The 21,412-nt window shown below is 39.6% G+C and overlaps 1 protein-coding gene across 8 annotated transcripts in view; it reads right to left on the bottom strand.

Moving 5' to 3' along the window:
* The window catches only part of CEP41 (centrosomal protein 41), a 48,652-nt gene extending 44,296 nt beyond the window's left edge, over positions 1-4,356 (bottom strand). For 4 of the 8 annotated variants that reach the window (XM_059074078.2, XM_059074081.2, XM_067042149.1 and 1 more), the window contains exon 1: positions 4,212-4,316. In XM_059074078.2, coding sequence (XP_058930061.1) covers positions 4,212-4,244 — 33 coding nt within the window. In that variant the 5' untranslated portion in view covers positions 4,245-4,316. Of the gene's footprint in view, positions 1-4,211 lie in introns of all 8 variants that reach the window. The other 4 variants (XM_059074080.2, XM_067042152.1, XM_067042153.1 and 1 more) reach the window with 4 other exon arrangements.
* Between the last annotated feature and the right edge of the window lie 17,056 nt (positions 4,357-21,412).

Genomic DNA, 21,412 nt, shown 5'->3' with positions numbered 1-21,412 from the left:
ATACTGAAGCATAATACAACATGCATGAACCTTTAAAACATTATGAAAGATGCTAGTCACATAAGACCAGATTTTGCATAATTCAATTTACATGAATTGTAGAGAACAGGCAAATCCACAGAGACAAAAAGTATTATCAATGGTTGCCAAGACTGAGGGGTGGGGGAATGGGAGAGACATGAGAGGACAGGGGAGTGATGGCTACAGGCTACAAGATTTCTTTTGGGGCTGATGAAAATGTTCTAAAATTGATTTTAGTGATGACTGCACAACTCTGTGAATATACTAAAACCACTGAATTGCACACTTTAAACAGGTGGATTTATGCTATGTGAATTATTTCTGTCATGCCATTATCAAAAATAAATAAATACGTATATAAAACAAGCAAAAAGATATAAAAAATTTTTGCTCTACAATTATACCAAGTACTTAGGTAAGAGTTAAAAGAAAATAATTAAGTTGAGGTATATTTTTCTGACACAGAAAGATGTCCAAGACATATTAAGTGAAAAAAGCAAGTTAAAGAACCATATGAACAATGTTATAACATTTGTGTAAAACAAAATCCCAAAATACAACTCTCTCTCTCTCTCTACACACACACATATGCAAATGCATAGAGAAAGTTTTGGAAAAGATAACTATGCAAAAAATGATAAATAATGATATAGACATTATTTATAAAAATTTATAAATAGTAGAGAATAAAAATAAAGATAGAAACTCCAGGAAAAACAACAAGCAATAAGAAAGAAAATGTAACCCTACTGATCACTGCTCTGGCAGTAATCAATATTTACAGTCATAGGAAAAACTCAACTGTGGAAAAAAAAATCCAATAAGAAATTAGGCAAAAGACATAATGACATATTTTACCAAAGAGGATATATGGAGGGTAAATAAGCACATGAGAAGATGTAAGATGTTCAACCTCAGTATCAACTAGGAAAATGTAAATTAAGACCATGATGAGATGTCACTACACACCTATTAAAACAACTAAAATAAAAATTATTTACAGTATTAAATGTTGCCAAGAATGTGCAAACACTGGATCTCTCATACACTGGTGCTGGGAATGTAAAATGGTATAGCCATTCTGGAAAATGGTTTGACAGTTTCTTAAAAAACTAAATATAAGCTTACCATACAACACAGCAACTGCACTCCTGGGCATCTATCCCAGAGAAATGAAAACTAATGTCCATACAAAGAACTGTACCCCAAAGTTCAAATCTCTATTTGTAATGCCCCAAACAGAAAACACCCAAAATATCCTACAATAGTTGAATGGTTAAACAAACTGTTTTACATCCATACCACAGAATACTAATCAGCAATAAAAAGGAATGAACTATTGCTACAGGCAACAACTTGGATGCATCTTTTTTTTTTTTTTTTTTTGTGGTACGCGGGCCTCTCATTGTTGTGGCCTCTCCCGTTGCGGAGCACAGGCTCCAGACGCGCATGCTCAGCGGCCATGGCTCACGGGCCCAGCCGCTCCGCGGCATGTGGGATCTTCCCGGACCCGGGCACGAACCCGTGTCTCCTGCATCGGCAGGCGGATTCTCAACCACTGCGCCACCAGGGAAGCCCGGATGCATCTTAAGGACATTATTGGAGTGAAAAAAGCCAGTCTCAGAAGGTCACATACTGTATGATTCCATTTATGTAACATTTTCAAAATGACAAAATTACAGAAATAAGAGGACACATTAATGGTTGCCACGGGTTAGGATGGTGAGGGGGAGGAAAGTGGATGTGACTAGTAAGGGGGAGCCTGAGGGAGATATCTGTGGTGAAGGAATAGTTCTCTATCTTGATTGTAAATTGACACACTTGCAAATCTTGATTATATCAAATTTACACGTGATAAAATAGCCTCAAACTATACACACATTGTACAAATGTCAGATTCCTGGTTTTTATATTGTACTATATTTACATAAAATATAGTCATTGGGTGAAGGGTACATGGGGCCACTTTGTACTATTTTTGCAACTTCCTGTGAATTTATATTTATTTCAAAATAAAGTTTTTTTAAAAGGACGTCAGAGTCCAAAACACAGTTCTTAAGAATTAAAAACATGATGGCAGAAATTAAAAACTCAATAGAGGGATTGGAAGATAAAGTTAAATCTCTCAAAGACAACAAAAAGACAAAGATCTGGAAAACAGGAGATAAAATTTAAGAAAATTAGGGAACCAGTCATATAGAAGCAACATCAGAATAATGAATTCAAGAAAGAGAGGATGGAGAAAATTGAGGAAGAAAGTCAACAACAAACAATTTTTAAAAATTTTGCGGAATAGAAAGGACATGAATTTCTGGCGCCCACAAAGTTAAGTGAAAATAGACACATAACAAGGAATTTTTTGTGAAACATAATAACACTGGTGACACAGAAAATTCTACAAGCTTCCAGAAAGGAACAATCAAGTCGCATACAATGGAACACAATGGCTTTGAACTTCTCCACAACAAAAACTGAATAGTAGAAGACACAATGCAATGTTTTCAATATGCTGATGATTTCCAACCAAGAATTCTATACTTAACCAAACTCTCAGGCAAATAAATATGAAGGTAGAATAATAACATTTTTAGACATGCCTAATGTCGTAGACATAAATTTAAAATATTTATTTCTTATGCACTCTTTCTCAAGAAACTACTGGTAATTGTGCCCCATGAAAACAAGAGAGTGAGCTGAACATCTTTATCCAGAGCACAAATGGACAACCGCACAGGGCAACCCAGCTCTTCTACTCCTACACTCCTAAGACTATTTCTCCTTTCTCTCCCATATTTCTGATCTCATTAACGGCATCAGCACCAATGCGTAGCCCAAGCTGGAAACCTAAGTCATCCATCACACTCTCATTTCTCAAAGCTCATTATTAAGTCATGATGATTTTATCCCCTAAGTATTTCTCTCTGTCCCTAGTTCCATGGCCTTACTTTAAGTCCATATCATAATAACCACCTAACCAATCTCCCTGTCCCCAGTTCTGGACTCCTCAAATCCATTCGCCACAATGTGGCTACAAGCACTACCTAAAATGCACATCTGACCATGCAAACTCGGCTACTTAAAACTCCAAAGCTTCTCAAATTCTGACCAGCAGACAAAATAAATACACAGTGGTCAAACCACTATTCTCCACACATACCTCCCCGACATCCACGGTAGACATTATAATCCATCGTGGCACTCCCCTACAGAGCCTAAACTCAGCCTCACAACTTTCTCAGCAAAGCTCACAGGCATCCATCCTGAGATGAGACACGTTGCAACTCCTGTTCACTATAAAGGCTAAGAACGCTGGCAAGGCAAAGAAGGCCCTTCCAGACTTGACTCCTGCCTCTCTACAAGGAACTGTCCACTTTCATGGTTCTCACCTCCTAAACTTGGCTCAAGATGTTCTCTCTACCTGGGATGCTTCTTCACCTGGTTAGTAACTTGGGATTTCAGAACATCTCCAGGAAACTTCTCCCACTCCCTCGGTTGAGTCCTAGCTTTCTTCTGTGCTCCCCTAACATCCTGTTTCCCAACCACATTGAACTCAAATTTTGTTTATAAGTCTTCCTCACTAGACTGAACTTATTAAAGGACTAAAAGCACTTGTCTTATCTCTTTGTATTTCTAGCACTCCCTGCACCTTAGAAATCCAGTAAACATTTGTTGAGATGAAATGACCACATATGCAGCAGGGCACTGGAGGTGAAATAGACAAAAAAGTAAAACGTCTTAATCCAGCAGAGGGTAAAACTAATGTCATATTTTGCGTCCTTTCCAAATGGCTTGGTCTGCTTATTCCTCCTCTTTCTGTACCCTAATAAACAGAAATGATGGGTCCTTTGATTTTGTTCCTTTAGCGTTTTGGGCTTCATCCACATGTTACTTATATTTTGTAACTGCCACGCCTAGACTGTAAGCCCTTTGAGGGAAGGAACTTGTGTCTTCATGCACTTTGCTCCCCTGAGCGACAAATACAGTACGCCTGTGCGGGACGGTGGCCAGGCTGCCCAGGCTCGGAGTCCCCCAGACCCGCCCCTCATTCCTCCCCCATCCAGACCCCTCCTCACGCCGCCGCTTCCCGCCTTCCGGAGGGCGGAAGTCGAAGGCTACTGTTCCCTGCCCACGTGGAGCCTTTTCCGGTGCGCCCGCCCCCTCCGATTCTCCGATCCGGACCTGGCCCTCACCTCAGGATTCCCAATGTGCCTCCGGACAGACATATTTGCTCCAACCGACCACGCTCGTGGTTCTAGCCTCACCGGTAGCCTCTAACCCTAGCTTCCTACTCCCACAACCCAGCTCAGCCGCCTCCCTACAACCTCTTCTCCGATTGGCCTGCCTTCCCCTGACAGCCAATGGATGCCCTGTTTACTCTCATTGCGGGGTCAAGGGAGAGTGAGACGCCACTCAATGGTTGCCAAGGGCAACGCGGGACGCGGGCTGCCGAGGTCCTTTGGGCTCTCCGCTGGGCCCGCGGACGCCAGCTTCAGCGCGGGAAGAGGGGCGCGGCGGGGGGAGGGGCAGGCTGCCGACTGCGCGTGGGCGGCTGCGGAGAGCTCGAGGGGGGAGGGGCTGGAAAATGTGGAAAAAAACAAGTGTTTCTAGCTAATGTGGAAGCACGAATACCGCGCACGGCCATCCCCCTTTAAGGCCGTTTTAGCCAAACATCTGGATACTTCTTCCACAACAGGGATAGATATGGGACATTGTTGTTCAGCAGGGATGAGAATCTGTAGTTTATTATTTTCAGGTTAATATGCAAATTATGCAAAATATCATGTGGAAATACAGTAATTATTGTTGCTGTAAAAGCTTTTAGCTAGCAACAGAACGGCAGCCTTAATTGCAAAGCACACACATCATTCTGTGATTCATCATTCATTTAACAAATATTTAATAAGCACCTTATGAGAAAAGCTGCAGTAGGTTTTGTGGAGGATGGGAGGATGACTAAGACCCAGTCCCGTTGTCATGGAAACCATCGTGACTCCTGCCATCACCCACCACCTGTTCTTATTCCAGATCTGAAAATTAAGTCCTAGCACCTTTACAAAACAATCACACACACAGTTTGACTTGGCTCCAAAATGTCCCGCCAAATCCATCAAAATTATTATTTCCTTTTACATGGGGGGAACAATACAGTAACCCTTTGCCCTTTGCTCTAAGTTTTTTTTCCAGGAATGGAGAAAGGTTACCCTGAGCTGTTCATAGTGGCTGGCTCTCTGCTTATGAATAATAGCATACATCTGAGCTGCTTCAGGGTCTGTGCAGATGACCCATTCAACAACATGGCCTGACATGCCCTTGTCCTCTCAGACTCCTCAGAAACCCACCCTTCAGGTCAAATCTTGAATCGTGTTGTCAGTCAGAGCCGCTTGACCTCAAGGATCACAGCTGTCTCTTGGCAAGTTCATGCCTCCTGAGTTTTGTTTTAACTTCCCTGTGTTCTCCAATCCTTCAACTCTCTGAAATTCCCAGTTCCTCTCCCCTCCACTAGAATAAGGAAGCGTTTAGAGACTGCAGAAAATTAGAAGGGGGTGGCGGATATTTAGAAGGTTTTGCATAGCAACCACGGCTTCTAGACACATTACAACTTAGAATGTATGCTTACCTGGTGCAGAGTCGGGGTCGGGTGATGATACAGATTATGGGTAGAATAAACAGGAGAAAGGAGAGCAGAGAGGGAGATAATAGGTATGAAACTAAGGGGTGGTGAGAAACAGGTAAAGAGATTTAAAGACATTTGGAGGTAAAATGAACAGTTGTTATATATATGAGAAGAGATAAGGAGTGCAAGGAATAGGAAGATGCCAAGGATGGTTATAATTTTTCTAACTCGGGGACTGAATAGATGAGTGATAATGCATTAATCAACTTAAAGTACAATGGAGGTCAAGAAATCAAAAGAACAGAAAATACAAGACCCAACAGCCCAAAGAGCTGGAAGCTCAACTTCCATTTATCAATGTTTGGAGTCACTTCTCTCTATGGTTGGCTCCCTTTTGTTCCAGAGCCTATGGGAATATCAGGTTTCTTTGCCTCAGTAGTCATTGTGATTGTCAAATTTGGGCTGCATATAAAGCAATCAGAGATATTATAGGAATGTGGCTTCTTGGGTCCAATTGTCAGAGATGCTGACTCTTTGTGTCTGGGGTGGGAATTCAGGAATCTGTAATTTAAATGCATCTTCCCCAGCTGCCACCCTTGATTCTGATGCATAGGATCCAAGGGCTACACCTTGAGAGACTAGAAGAGCCTCCCATTTCCTTCATATTTTGCCTCAGTGGAATCCTTGGAAAGCTTAAAGCTATAAGTCAAAAGGCTTTCAACATCGTGAGTTTCTCTTCAGGATTCCTTTTGGGTCTTGCTATAGCAAAACTGCATCAAAATTAAAGCAAGGTTCTTATCGCCAATATGAAAAGTACGTAAATGACACAAAATGATAATTCGTAGAAGAAAAGCGTGTGATAAACTTATGAAGAAATGTCTGACTAATAAGGAAAGAAACACAAAATGAAACAACTAGATCCCATTTTTCAACTAATGAATAGAAAAAGGTTTTTTGTTTTCTCTCTTTTTTTAATGATAATGCTAAGTGTTGGCTAATGATTCATGAAACAAGCATGCTTATACATTGGTAGTGTGAAAAGAAATGAAAAGTAATGCAAGAGTGGGCCCTCAAATTTTAATATGCTGAGGATTCTTCCTAATAAGGGAGATGCACAAAGATTACACACACAGGTATTTATTGGAATCTTATTTTAAATGATGAAAAATTGAAACAATCTAATTGATCATTAGTTTAAAATGATTAAAAGAAATGATGGCATATTCATAATGAGTCATTTTATGGAACCATTAAAAAATATGTTTCAAGGAATAATTAAGGTAATGGAGAACTAACTGTTCCTGATGGAGCAAAGGGAAGAGCTGGAAAGAATTTTTTATTTAACAGAATCCTGATTTGTGTGGAGAAAAACATAGGTATCCACACACACAAAAAAATGGACCAAAAAATATTTAAAATGTAAACCATCTCTGGATTATGGAATGGAGATATTTGTTTTATTCTTTACACTTTGTACATTTTGCAAACTTGCTTCAGGGACTATGAATTGATTTTATATCTTAATAAAAAAAAATTCTCCCCCTAAGAAACAAAAAACCTGATTCTGCCTTCAGCCTGAAAATTGTCTCTGGTCTTTGTCTGGGCCGATTTAGAGCTGAGCTGAATTCTGTGTAATTCTGCCCTCTGAAGTGCTATAGCTCTCCCATTCTTGGCAATAAAAGACTCTCCAGGCACTTGAGTAAGATCCTTGCAATCAGAGCTCTGATTGCTAAGAGGTTCAAGCTTTGTTTGTAAGAGAAGAAATTCTGATTCTTTTCTTTAAAAGTTCCTACTTCCACTGATTAATCTTATTTTTCATGAAGTTAGGAGTGCTCTTGTGAACTTCCATTTGTTGGATGTCTTATTTTTAACCCTGTATGTGTTCTAAAAATCTTTTAGTCCCTACAGAGTCAGTGGGAGTCCCAGATAGTTAAGTGTGGCTGGCTTAGGGCTAGTTAGTGTCTTAGGTGCCCCTGTGCTTGGTCAGTCCCCTGCCCCCAGCCTCCCTTCCCCGGCAATTAGATGGGTATTTGGGTATTAAGCAGCCTGGCCCTCTCTGAGCTAAAACCCTCTGGACCCTGCCTCCCCACCTTCATGCTGAATCCATCCTCTCCTTCAGTCTCACACCAATTAGCTCTTCATCCCCTCACCCTCAGCTCTCAGCCTGGTTTCCTGCTCAGAGCCCAGCACCCTCCCCTCAGACCTGTCTCATGACATTGCTTCTGGGATTTGGGCCTTGGCTCTCTTCCTCGGCTTCATTTACCTTCATTCCCTAAATGACATGCACTTCCAGATGTTTAAGGAAATAATTCTGCCCAATCCAGTCCAGTCCTGGGTGTCTTCCCTGAGCCCCCAGAAATGGAACTGCTCCTGAGGCAGTGAACCCACAGATCCACAGGCCCCATGCAGTGATAATTCTCTGCAGTTCTGATAACAATTTGATGTTGTTCTACCTGGCAGTGGAATGTGCCAGGGAAGGAGCACGTTAGCCTCTGAGTGGAGGGCTGACCCTTGCCCTCTTCCAGCTTAGGACAGAGTTGAAGTACTTGGCCTGGGCCCAAAGACCTCAACCATACTTGCAACCCCTCCCAGGGGAGTAATACCTACCTCCCAGGATACCTTTGGGACCGTTACAGGCTACACTGCTTGCTGGTGAAACAAAGAAATTGGCATGCTGGTTGCATACCTGATGGGATTGGCATTCCCACATGTACAGTTCTGTGGCCACTTCTGAGAGCCACATAAGACTCTTACCTGTGGTAGAAAGGATGTATAATGTCTCCTCCCAGGGAGATCTAAAAGCTTCTTTACCACTTGTGAGCCTAGGGCATTTGGTTGTCATATGCTGAGTTCTGCTTCTGGCTTGGGATTTGCATAAACAATGCTTTGCCACAGAACTAGCTCCGAGGAACTCTGAGGATCCAACGTAGGTCCCGGGATGGTCCATCCCAAGGGGATAGAGGAGGAATCAGTGTTGGTAGGTACCTGTGTCACTCTGGACACAATGGTCAGTTGGAGAGCTTGTGCCCCATAAAAAGGCCGGTAAAAGTGGTTCAAGTGTGTCATATGGTCACATTTCTCAAAATAATCTAGAAACCTGGGTTTTCATGTGAAGTCTAGAGGCTACTAATTTGCAACCCCTGTACTACACTCTGCAAATATAGTTCGTGTCCTTCACAGTTTTTAAATAATCAAGATCATACCCATTGTAAAAACAAACTAGTGGAAGTTCTGCTTCCACTTAGGATGTAGAAAGCAGCAAAGGACATCATTCACATCCTAACAATAAGAAAAAATGAATAATCTACAGAATCATGTTTTCTGGAATCCTTCAGAGAGCTGAGATCACAAGGCAACCAAATAACCAAATTCCAAGAAATGACAAGCTCTACTGCAGAGAGAAGAGACATGCAAACTGTTTCATGTTTAGCAGATCACTGAAGAAAAAGTGACGGCCATAGAAGTGGGTAAGAAGAAATCAGCTATAATTTTCACTAATTCCTAAATGCTGAGTTTCGACTAGCAGATCAGTTTAGAATAACTGGGAGCCTGTGTTGTTTAATTTTATGTGTCAACTTCACTAGGCACGGTATCCAGATATTTGGTCAAACACTATTCTGGATGTTTCTGAAAAGGTTTTGTTTTGTTGTTTTTGTGGCTGCATTGTGCGGCTTATGGGATCTTAGTTCCCAGACCAGGGATCGAAGCTGCATCCCCTGCAGTGGAAGTATGGAGTCTTAACCACTGGACTGCCAGGGAAGTCCCTGTTTTGTTTTGTTTTTTAATGAGAGTAACATTTAAATCAGTAGGCATTGAATAAAGCAGATTGCCCTCCATCATGTGGGTGGGACTTATTCAATCAGATGAAGATCTTAAAAGAATAAGACTGAGGTCCCCCGAGGAAGAGGGAATTCTGCCAGCAGACAGCCTTTAGACCTGAGTTATAACATCAGCTCTTCTCTGGGGCTCTAGTCTGCCAGCTTACCCTGCAGATTTTGGACTTGCCAGCCTCCATAATTGTGACAGCCAATTCCTTAAAATAAATCTTTCTCTCTCTTAGATGTATAGACAGATAGATATAGATATACATTTGTATCTGTATGTATTTATACTGGTTCTGTTTCTCTGGAGAACCCTGACTAGCACAGAGTCCCAGACACACAGGGAGCAACGAAGCCCGTGCACCACAACTACTGAGCCTGCACTCTAGAGCCCGCAAGCACAACTACGGAGCCCGAGTCCCACAACTACTGACGCCTGCGTGCCTAGAGCCCATGTTCGGCAATGAGAAGCCTGCACACCACAATGAAGAGTAGCCCCCACTCTCCGCAACTAGAGAAAGCCCACGCACAGCAACAAAGACCCAATGCAGCCAAAAATAAATAAATAAATAAAATAAATTTATTAAAAAAAGATGACAACAACAGCACAAAGGTTAGGAGAGGAAATTGAGGTGTACTGTTGCAAGGATCTTAAACTAAACATGAATTGGTATCTTATTTCAAGGTAGAGTATAATGAGCTTAGGATGTATATTATAAACCTTAGAGCAACCACTTAAAAAGTCATGAATAACAAGACAATAATGGAGTTAAAATGGATGAATAAAAATACTGCTACTCCAAAGAAGCCAGAAAAAAAGAATAAAGAATAAATGGGACAAATAGGATATGAATAGTAAGATGTTAGGTTTAAATCCAACCATACCAATAGTTAAAACAAATATAAATAGTCTATATCAGGAGTCAGTAAACTATGGCCCTCAGCTCAAATTTAGCCTGCTGCCTGTTTTTGTAAAATAAGTTTCATTGGACCACAGTCATACCCATTAATTTATGCATTACCTATGGCTCCTTTCTCATTACAATGGCAGAGTCAAGCATTTATAACAGAGACTGGATGACTTGGAAACCTGAAATACTTACTATCTGGCCCTTTACAGAAAACATTTATAGCCAACCCCTTCTATAAACATCCCAATTAAAAGGCAAATATTTTCATTGGACTTGGCAATGCTTTCTTAAATATGACACCAAGAGCTCAGGCAACAAAAAAAATAATTGATCTTTGACAAAATTAAAACATTTGTGCTTTGAAGGATACTACTGTAAAGAGAAAGGAAGAAAATATTTGCAAATCATACTTCTGATAAGGGATTAATATCCAGAATATATAAAGAACTCCTAAAACTCAACAACAGCAACAACAAAAGAAACAACCCAATTAAAAAAGGGCAAAGACTTGAAAAGACATTTCTGCAAAGAAGATATACAAATAGCCAATAAGCACATGAAAAGATGTTCAACATCATTAGTTATTAGAGAAAAGCAAATCAAAACTACAATGAGGTACCACTTTGTAACCAGCAGGATGGCTATTTTTTTTTTTTTTTTTTTTTTTTTTTTTTTTTTTTTGTGATATGCGGGCCTCTCACTGTTGTGGCCTCTCCCGTTGCGAAGCACAGGCTCCAGACGCGCAGGCTCAGCGGCCATGGCTCACGGGCCCAGCCACTCCGCGGCACGTGGGATCTTCCCGGACCGGGGCACGAACCCGTGTCCCCTGCATCGGCAGGCGGATTCTCAACCACTGCGCCACCAGGGAAGCCCAGGATGGCTATTTTTTTAAAAGAAATGGAAAACAGGTGTTGGTGAGGATGTGGATTGGAATGCTTGTGCATTGCAAGTGGGAAGGTAAAATGGTTCAGCTGCTATGCAAAAATAGTCGATGGTTCTTCAAAAACTTAGACATAGAATTACCATAAGACTCAGCAATTCCACTCCTGGGTATTTACCCAAAATAATTGAAAACAGGAACCCAAACAGATACTTGTATACCAATGTTCATACTGGCATTATTCACACTAGTCAAAAGGTAGAAACAACCCAAGTGCCCATCAAATGATGAATGGATAAACAAAATATGGTATACACGTACTTTAAAATGTCTAAAATGGTAAGCTTTCTTTTATATATATTTTGCCACAATAAAAACAAAACAACAGCTGGACTGGCTATGTTAATTTTAGACAAAGTAGACTTTAGAACCCTTCAGTGATTTTCCATAGTCTTATGATCAAGTCTATATTCTTTATTTTATTTTTTAAAATTTTTTAAATTCATTTTTATTGGACTGTAGTTGATTTACAATGCTGTGTTAGTTTCTGCTGTACAGCAAAGTGAACCAGTTATACATATACATATATCCACTCTTTTAGAGTGACACACAAGACCTTTGAAATTCTGTTTTTTGCTTACCATTTCAGCCCAATCTCTTACCATACAGAATGGCTTCAAGTATGCCATGAGTCTTTGTGCTTGCTATTCTTTCTGTTTGAAAAATCCTTTTTTCACTCTTCACTATCCCTTTGGGATAAAGAAGGAAATCACCTCTTTCTGGCAGCCTTCCCTGACTAACTCCTACCCTCATCCCAGACTTCAGGAGGTGCTTTTTCAAAATGGTTCCATGGAACCCTGTGTCTATCATGCTGTGCTGTGATGGGTGATTTCTTTGCCTGCCTCCTTCACTACCTTATCAGCTCCTTGAATGCAGGGATAGCATGTCTCATTCTTTATAGTCCTAGTGCCTGGGATGGTTCTGGCATATGGTGGCAAGCAATAAATATTTGTCAAATTAATGAAATTCTGTGACAGTGCTCATGAAGATACATGGGAGACCAAACCAGAGGAAGGCTCCCCCTTTATCACACTGAGCATTTTCAACCTTTTTTTCTGCTGTCTAGTATATCAGTACATAGGGCACAGTTCTAAAGTGTCCTCTAAACTGGTAAATAATATCAGCCTTTGATTGTTAAACTAGTGAAATCCACACACAATGAATGTGAATAAATGTCTGCAAATGTCATCCTAAGAAACAGGATGTAGCAGTGCCTGGAAATTTAATCAAGGCATGATGGAATGTGGAGCAAAGCTGTAACCTAATCAATGGCCTTAACAGCTGAAGAAAGAATATGTGAGCAGACGGGGGGTGGTCTGTAGGGAGTGCTGAAAAGTGAAGCCAAGGAACAAACATTTGTCATTATGTCTCCAGCCCTGTCAAGGGAAAGAGTTGTTTTTTGACCATTTGACACAAATATGCAGTCCACCCTATATCCCTATTGATGCCACAGAGCTCATCCAATTCCCTGCTTTTGTTCTGATTTCATGCTCACAAACAACCTCTTGATTATAATTTGGCTTTCCATATAGATTTTCCAACAGGAGAGAATGCGATGACCAGTCAGCATGAACATCTGGTCTCTTTGGCAAGGAGCATCCTCTTTGTATATAAATGCATTGGTGTTCTGGTTTATAGATCAGTCCATTCATAGCCCCTGGGGGCTGCAGAGGTGCTCATTATCCCAGCTTTTGCTGAGACTGCCAGCAAGGTCCTGTTCCCCTTTGTTTGCACCCTCACTCAGCATGAGCTGAGGACAAAGTATCACAAGTCAGCCATAGCTCCTCCAGGTTTGAGTCCATCTTGCTTCAGACTTACACCTTCCTCATAGAAGAAAAGTGCTTTTGGACCCACAGTCCATACTGATACTCAGGGTCTATTGTCAGGACTTTCTCTCCTCTTCAAAAATCTGGCCTCTGCTGATGATACAGTTCTCATCTTCCCATACCACGATTCCTTGCCAATGTGTTTATTTATCTTAGTAATCATTTCCAAAGGCCAGAGATTAGGCAAAATACTTTCAGAGAACATAGTTAGAGTTGATGTGAGTCTGGCCAGGGCTTACCCTGTCAAGGACTCAGGCATTAGCATTGAAGATGGAAAAGGAGACAACCTGGTTGAGTTAGTCTTGTTGAAATGGATGCTTGGACAATTTCTGTAGGTCTAGGGCCTCAACTAATGAATTTGGTAGTCCTATGGGTATTCTGTGGGGTTTTTTGAGTTCTAGGAAAAGTTATGGGCTAAGTTAATGGGGCTTCTGAGAGGAAATGCCAAATGGATCAATGCTGGGCTGCAGAGAGGCCTTGAATACATATTCAGGCAGAAGGAAAGCTCTATAGAAAGTAGAGGAAAGGAAGGTGGGGTTGGTGAACACTAAGGGAAAAAACCCTAAAATTTTTTAATTAAATAGGAGGAATTAAGCATTTATCCTCCCTTTCCAGTTGGAACTGTATTTCAAGGTAAGCAAGTAGCCCTAGCAGATGAGGGAAAGTGCTACCAGAAGAATGCCAGCAAATCAATGTAGAAGGAATTATACAATAATGAAAGCAATAGTTGGGAAGCTCTAATGAAAATATTGATTCAGGCAAGGTGCTTCAGTTAGTTTTAAAAGACTGTTTGGTGAATGAGTTTGGGGAGCTGATAGCACCAAAGCAACACACCACAGACAGCAAGGTGGAAAAACCGTATAGCAAAGGGGTCAGGCTGTCATCACTCTTATATCCTGAGATCAGTCTCAGCGTTCCTAATAGACAGTCAACCAGATGTTATGTGTCCTATGATGTGACTCCATATAGAGTATACAATATAACCTATGACACGTTCTATCCAAATATATTTAACTTGAATAAATAGTTTAGATATAAGTTTTATTTTATATGAAAAACAGGAGATGGAGGAACAAGTGGAAAAATACCATGAGGAAGCAACCAGACAAATCCTGACAGTAGGATACTCTGCAAGACAACTGACCTGGCCTCTTAAACAGTCAGTGCCATGGAAAAGGAACTGTGCTATGTTCAAAGAGACTTAAGGGACATCAAACAAGATGTAATATATGGTCCTGGATTGGTTACTGATTTGGGCAAACCAACGGTAAAGAACGTTTTTTAAACAAATGGGGAAATTGGAATACGGATTGAGTAGTAGATGAAATGAAACTTACAGAAAGGGCAAGGTGACTGAAAAAGAAGGTTTCAAAGAGTATATCTAGTAATATGTCATTTTGGTTAAAACATTACATATTACATATAAGCATAGAGAAAGATTCAAAAAGATACTAATGTGGGTATTAGCAGTAGCATATCTTTTTTATTGAGATAAAATTTGTATACTGTAAAATTCATCCTTTTAGAGTATACAGTTCAGAAGATTTTACTACAGTCACAAGCTTGTGTCTCTATCATCACTATATAGTTCCAAAACATTTTCATTACCCCCAAAAGAAGCCCCATACCCATTAGTAATCTCTCCATATATCCCCCTTTCTTCACCTCTGGCAAACAATAATCTACTTTGTCTCTATGAATTTACTTATGAATATTGCATATACATGGAATCATACAATATGTAGCCTTTTGTGTATGGCTTCATTCACTTAGCATGTTTTCAAAGCTCATCCATATTGTAGCATGTATTAGTACTTCATTCCTTTTTATGGCTGAAAAAATATTCCACTGTATGGATATACCACATTGTGTTTATCCATTCATCAGTTGATGGACACTTGGGTTGTTTTAACCTTTTGGTTATTATGAATAATGCTGATATGAACATTTGTGTACAAGTTTTTGTGTAAACATATGTTTTCAGTTCTTTTGGATATATCCCTAGGAGCAGAATTGTTGGTCGTATGGTAACTTTAACTTTTTGAGGAAATGCCGAACTGTTTTCTAAAGGGGCTGTACCATTTTACAGTCCCACCAGCAATGTATGAGGGTTCCAATTTCTCCATATCCTTGCCAATACTTGTTATTGTCCATATTTTTTTTTATCAGAGCCATCTTACTGTGTATGAAGTGGTATGTCATTTGATTTTCATTTCCCTGATGGCTAATGATGTTGAGCATCTTTTCATATGTTTATTGGCCATTTGTGTATCTTCTTTGTAGAAATGTCTATTCATGTTCTTTTGGCAATTTAAAAATTAGGTTATTTGTCTTTTTATTGATGAATTGTAAGAGTTCTTTGACTGGATAAATATCCTGGATACCAGACCCTGATCATACATATGACGGGCAAGGTTTTCTTCCATTCTGTGGGTGGTTTCTTTAACTTTCTTAACGGCATGCTTTGAAGCACAAAGGTTTTTTTTGTTTGTTTTTGCTTCATTGCCCTGGCTAGAACCTCCAGTACCATGTTGATTAGAAGTGTAAAGAGCAGACACACTTGTCTTGTTCCTGATCTTAGGGAGAAAAGCTTTCAGTCTTTCACCATTAAGTATGATATCTGTTGTGGAGTTTTTGTACATGCCCTTTATCAGATTGAGGGAGTTCTATTTATACTTTTTGGGGTTTATTAAATCATAAAAGGGTGTTGACATTTGTCAAATGCTTGTTTTGATGTCTATTGAGATGATCATATGGTATTGTGCTTCATTCTATTAATATAATGTATTACATTTGTTTTCATATGTTGAACCAAACTTATATTCTGTCATAGTGTATAAGCTTTCTTATATCTTACAAAATTCAGTGTTCTGGTATTTATTGAGAACTTTTGTGTCTAAGTTCTTAAGGGATATTGATCTTTAGTTTCCTTTTCTTTATTTTTTAACATCTTTATTGGAGTATAATTGCTTTACCATATTGTGTTAGTTTCTGCTGTATAACAAAGTGGATCAGTTATACATATACATGTATCCCCATATCCCCTCTCCTTGCATGTCCCTCCCACCGTCCCTACCCCACCCCTCTAGGTGGTCACAAAGCACAGAGCTGATCTCCCTGTGCTATGCGGCTTCTTCCCACTAGCTATCTATTTTACATTTGGTAGTGTATATATGTCACTGATACTCTCTCACTTCATTTCCAGCTTACCCTCCCCACTCCCCATGTCCTCAAGTCCATTCTTTACGTCTACGTCTTTATTCCTGTCCTGCCCCTAGGTTCATCAGAACCATTTTTAAAATATTCCATATATATGTGTTAACATACGGATTTGTTTTTCTCTTTCTGACTTACTTCACTCTGTATGACAGATTCTAGGCGCATCCACCTCACTACAAATAACTCAATTTCATTTCTGTTTATGGCTGAGTAATATTCCATTGTATATATGTGCCACATCTTCTCTATCCATTTGTCTGTTGATGGACACTTAGGTTGTTTCCATGTCCTGACTATTGTAAATAGAGGTGCAATGAATATTGTGGTACATGACTCGTTTTGAATTATGGTTTTCTCAGGATATATGCCCAGTAGTGGGATTGCTGGGTCATATGGTAGTTCTATTTTTAGTTTTTTAAGGAACCTCCATACTGTTCTCCATAGTGGCTGTATCAATTTACATTCCCCCCAACAGTGCAAGAGGATTCCCTTTTCTCCACACCCTCTCCAGCATTTACTGTTTGTAGGTTTTTTGATGATGGCCATTCTAACTGGTGTGAGGTGATACCTCACTGTAGTTTTTTTTTTTTTTTTTAACATCTTTATCGGAGTATAATTGTTTTACAATGGTGTGTTAGTTTCTGCTTTACAACAAAGTGAATCAGTTATACATATACATATGTTCCCATATCTCTTCCCCCTTGCATCTCCCTCCTTCCCACCCTCCCTATCCCAACCCACTAGGTGGTCACAAACCACCTAGCTGATCTCCTTGTGCCATGCAGCTGCTTCCCACTAGCTATCCACCCTACGTTTGGTAGTGTATGTATGTCCATGCCACTCTCTCTCTTTATCACAGCTTACCCTTCCCCCTCCCCATATCCTCAAGGCCATGCTCTAGTAGGTCTGTGTTTTATTCCTGTCCTACCCCTAGGCTCTTCATGACATTTTTTTTTTTCTTAGATTCCATATATATGTGTTAGCATACGGTATTTGTTTTTCTCATTCTGGCTTACTTCACTCTGTATGACAGACTCCAGGTCCATCCACCTCACTACAAATAGCTCAGTTTCACTTCTTTTTATGGCTGAGTAATATTCCATAGTATATATGTGCCACATCTTTTTTTAAAAAAACATCTTTATTGGAGTATAACTGTTTTACAATGGTGTGTTAGTTTCTACTTTATAACAAAGTGAATCAGTTATACATATACACATGTTCCTATATCTCTTCCCACTTGCGTCTCCCTCCATCCCACCCTCCCTATCCCACCCCTCTAGGTGGTCACAAAGCACAGAGGTGAACTCCCTGTGCTATGCGGCAGCTTCCCACTAGCTATCTAATTTACATTTGGTAGTGTGTATATGTCCCTGCCACTCTCTCACATCGTCACCGCTTACCCTTCCCCCTCCCCATATCCTCAAGTCTATGGTCTAGTAGGTCTGTGTTTTATTCCCATCCCCCCACTAATCTCTTCATGACATTTTTTTTTCTTAGATTCCATATATATGTGTTAGCATATGGTATTTGTTTTTATCCTTCTGACTTACTTCACTCTGTATGACAGACTCCAGGTCCATCCACCTCACTACAAATAATTCAGTTTCATTTCTTTTTATGGCTGAGTAATATTCCATTTTATATATGTGCCACATCTTCTTTATCCATTCATCTGTTGATGGACACTAAGGTTGCTTCCATGTCCTGACTATTGTAAATAGAGGTGCAATGAACATTTTGGTACATGACTCTTTTTGAATTATGGTTTTCTCAGGGTATATGCCCAGTACCGAAATTGCTGGGTCATATGGTAGTTCTATTTGTAGTTTTTTTTGTGTTTTTTTTTTTTTTCAGGTACGTGGGCCTCTCACTGTTGTGGCCTCTCCCATTATGGAGCACAGGCTCCGGACACACAGGCTCAGCAGCCATGGCTCATGGGCCTAGCTGCTCCACGGAATGTGGGATATTCCCAGACCGGGGCATGAACCAGTGTCCCCTGCATCGGCAGGTGGACTCTCAACCACCATGCCACCAGGGAAGCCCCTATTTGTAGTTTTTTAAGGAACCTCCATACTGTTCTCCATAGTGGCTGTATCAATTTACATTCCCATCAACAGTGCAAGAGGGTTCCCTTTTCTCCACACCCTCTCCAGCATTTATTGTTTCTAGAGTTTTTGATGATGGCTATTCTGACCGGTGTGAGATGATATCTCATTGTAGTTTTGATTTGCATTTCTCTAATGATTAATGATGTTGAGCATTCTTTCATGTGTTTGTTGGCAATCTGTATATCTTCTTTGGAGAAATGTCTATTTAGTTCTTCTGCCCATTTTTGGACTGGGTTGTTTGTTTTTTTGTTATTGAGCTGCATGAGTTGCTTATAAATTTTGGAGATTAATCTTTTGTCAGTTGCTTCATTTGCAACTATTTTCTCCCATTCTGAGGGTTGTCTTTTGGTCTTGTTTACAGTATCCTTTGCTGTGCAAAAGCTTTTAAGTTTCATTAGGTCCCATTTGTTTATTTTTGTTTTTATTTCCATTTCACTAGGAGGTAGGTCAAAAAGGATCTTGCTGTGATTTATGTCATACAGTGTTCTGCCTATGTTTTCCTCTAAGAGTTTGATAGTGTCTGGCCTTACATTCAGGTCTTTAACCCATTTTGAGTTTATTTTTGTGTATGGTGTTAGGGAATGTTCTAATTTCATATTTTTTAATGTACCTGTCCAGTTTTCCCAGCACCACTTATTGAAGAGGCTGTCTTTTCTCCACTGTATATTCTTTCCTCCTTTATCAAATATAAAGTGACCATATGTGTGTGGGTTTATCTCTGGGCTTTCTATCCTGTTCCATTGACCTATATTTCTGTTTTTGTGCCAGTACCATACTGTCTTGATTACTGTAGCTCTGTAGTATAGTCGGAAGTCAGGGACCTGATTCCTCCAGCTCCATTTTTCTTTCTCAAGATTGCTTTGGCTATTCGGGGTCTTTTGTGTTTCCATACAAATTGTGAAATTTTTCCTTCTAGTTCTGTAAAAAATGCCAGTGGTAGTTTGATAGGGATTGCACTGACTCTGTAGATTGCTTTGGGTAGTAGAGTCATTTTCACAATGTTGATCCTTCCAATCCAAGAACATGGTATATCTCTCCATCTATTTGTATCATCTTTAATTTCTTTCATCAGTGTCTTATAATTTTCTGCATACAGGTCTTTTGTCTCCTTAGGTAGGTTTTTTCCTAGATATTTTATTCTTTTTGTTGCAGTGGTAAATGGGAGTGTTTTCTTAATTTCACTCTCAGATTTTTCATCATTAGTGTACAAGAATGCCAGAGATTTCTGTGCATTAATTTTGTATCCTGCTACTTTACCAAATTCATTGATTAGCTCTAGTAGTTTTCTGGTAGCATCCTTAGGATTTTCTATGTATAGTATCATGTCATCTGCAAACAGTGACAGCTTTACTTCTTCTTTTCCAACTTGGATTCCTTTTATTTCTTTTTCCTCTCTGATTGCTGTGGCTAGAACTTCCAAAACTATGTTGAATAAGAGTGGTGAGAGTGGGCAACCTTGTCTTGTTCCTGATCTTAGTGGAAATAGTTTCAGTTTTTCACCATTGAGAACAATATTGGCTGTGGGTTTGTCATATATGGCCTTTATTATGTTGAAGAAAGTTCCCTCTATGCCTACTTTCTGCAGTGTTTTTATCATAAATGAGTGTTGAATTTTGCCAAAAGCTTTCTCTGCATCTATTGAGATGATCATATGGATTTTCTCCTTCAGTTTGTTGATATGGTGTACCACATTGATTGATTTGCGTATATTGAAGAATCCTTGCATTCCTGGGATAAACTCCACTTGATCATGGTGTATGATCCTTTTAATGTGCTGTTGGATTCTGTTTGCTAGTATTTTGTTGAGGATTTTTGCATCTATGTTCATCAGTGATATTGGCCTGTAGTTTTCTTTCTTTGTGACGTCTTTGTCTGGTTTTGGTATCAGGGTGATGGTAGCCTCATAGAATGAGTTTGGGAGTGTTCCACCCTCTGCTAACTTTTGGAAGAGTTTGAGAAGGATAGGTGTTAGCTCTTCTCTAAATGTTTGATAGAATTCGCCTGTGAAGCCATCTGGTCCTGGGCTTTTGTTTGTTGGAAGATTTTTAATCACAGTTTCAATTTCAGTGCTTGTGATTGGTCTGTTCATATTTTCTATTTCTTCCTGGTTGAGTCTTGGCAGGTTGTGCATTTCTAAGAATTTGTCCATTTCTTCCAGGTTGTCCATTTTATTGGCATAGAGTTGCTTGTAGTAATCTCTCATAATCTTTTGTATTTCTGCAGTGCTTGTTGTTAATTCTCCTTTTTCATTTCTAATTCTGTGGATTTGAGTCTTCTCCCTTTTTTTCTTGATGAGTCTGGCTAATGGTTTATCAATTTTGTTTATCTTCTCAAAGAAACAGCTTTTAGTTTTATTGATCTTTGCTATCGTTTCCTTCCTTTCTTTTTCATTTATTTCTGATCTGATCTTTATGATTTCTTTCCGTCTGGTAAATTTGGGGTTTTTTTGTTCTTCTTTCTCTAATTGCTTTAGGTGCAAAGTTAGGTTGTTTATTAGAGATGTTTCCTGTTTCTTAAGGTAGGATTGTATTGCTATAAACTACCCTCTTAGAATTGCTTTTGCTGCATCCCATAGGTTTTGGGTCGTCGTGTCTCCATTGTCATTTGTTTCTAGGTATTTTTAAATTTCCTCTTTGATTTCTTCAGTGATCACTTCGTTATTAAGTAGTGTATTGTTTAGCCTCCATGTGTTTGTATTTTTTACAGATCTTTTCCTGTAATTGATATCTAGTCTCATAGCGTTGTGGTCAGAAAATATACTTGATACGATTTCAATTTTCTTAAATTTACCAAGGCTAGATTTGTGACCCAAGATATGATCTATCCTGGAGAATGTTCCATGAGCACTTGAGAAAAATGTGTATTCTGTTGTTTTTGGATGGAATGTCCTATAAATATCAATTAAGTCCATCTTATTTAATGTATCATTTAAAGCTTGTGTTTCCTTAT

The sequence above is a fragment of the Kogia breviceps genome, chromosome 9 (genome assembly GCF_026419965.1).
Source record: "Kogia breviceps isolate mKogBre1 chromosome 9, mKogBre1 haplotype 1, whole genome shotgun sequence".
Classification (NCBI taxonomy): Eukaryota; Metazoa; Chordata; class Mammalia; order Artiodactyla; family Physeteridae; genus Kogia; species Kogia breviceps.
The sequence above is the reverse complement of the archived record's forward strand: the minus strand, read 5'-3'. Positions and strand labels throughout refer to the sequence as shown.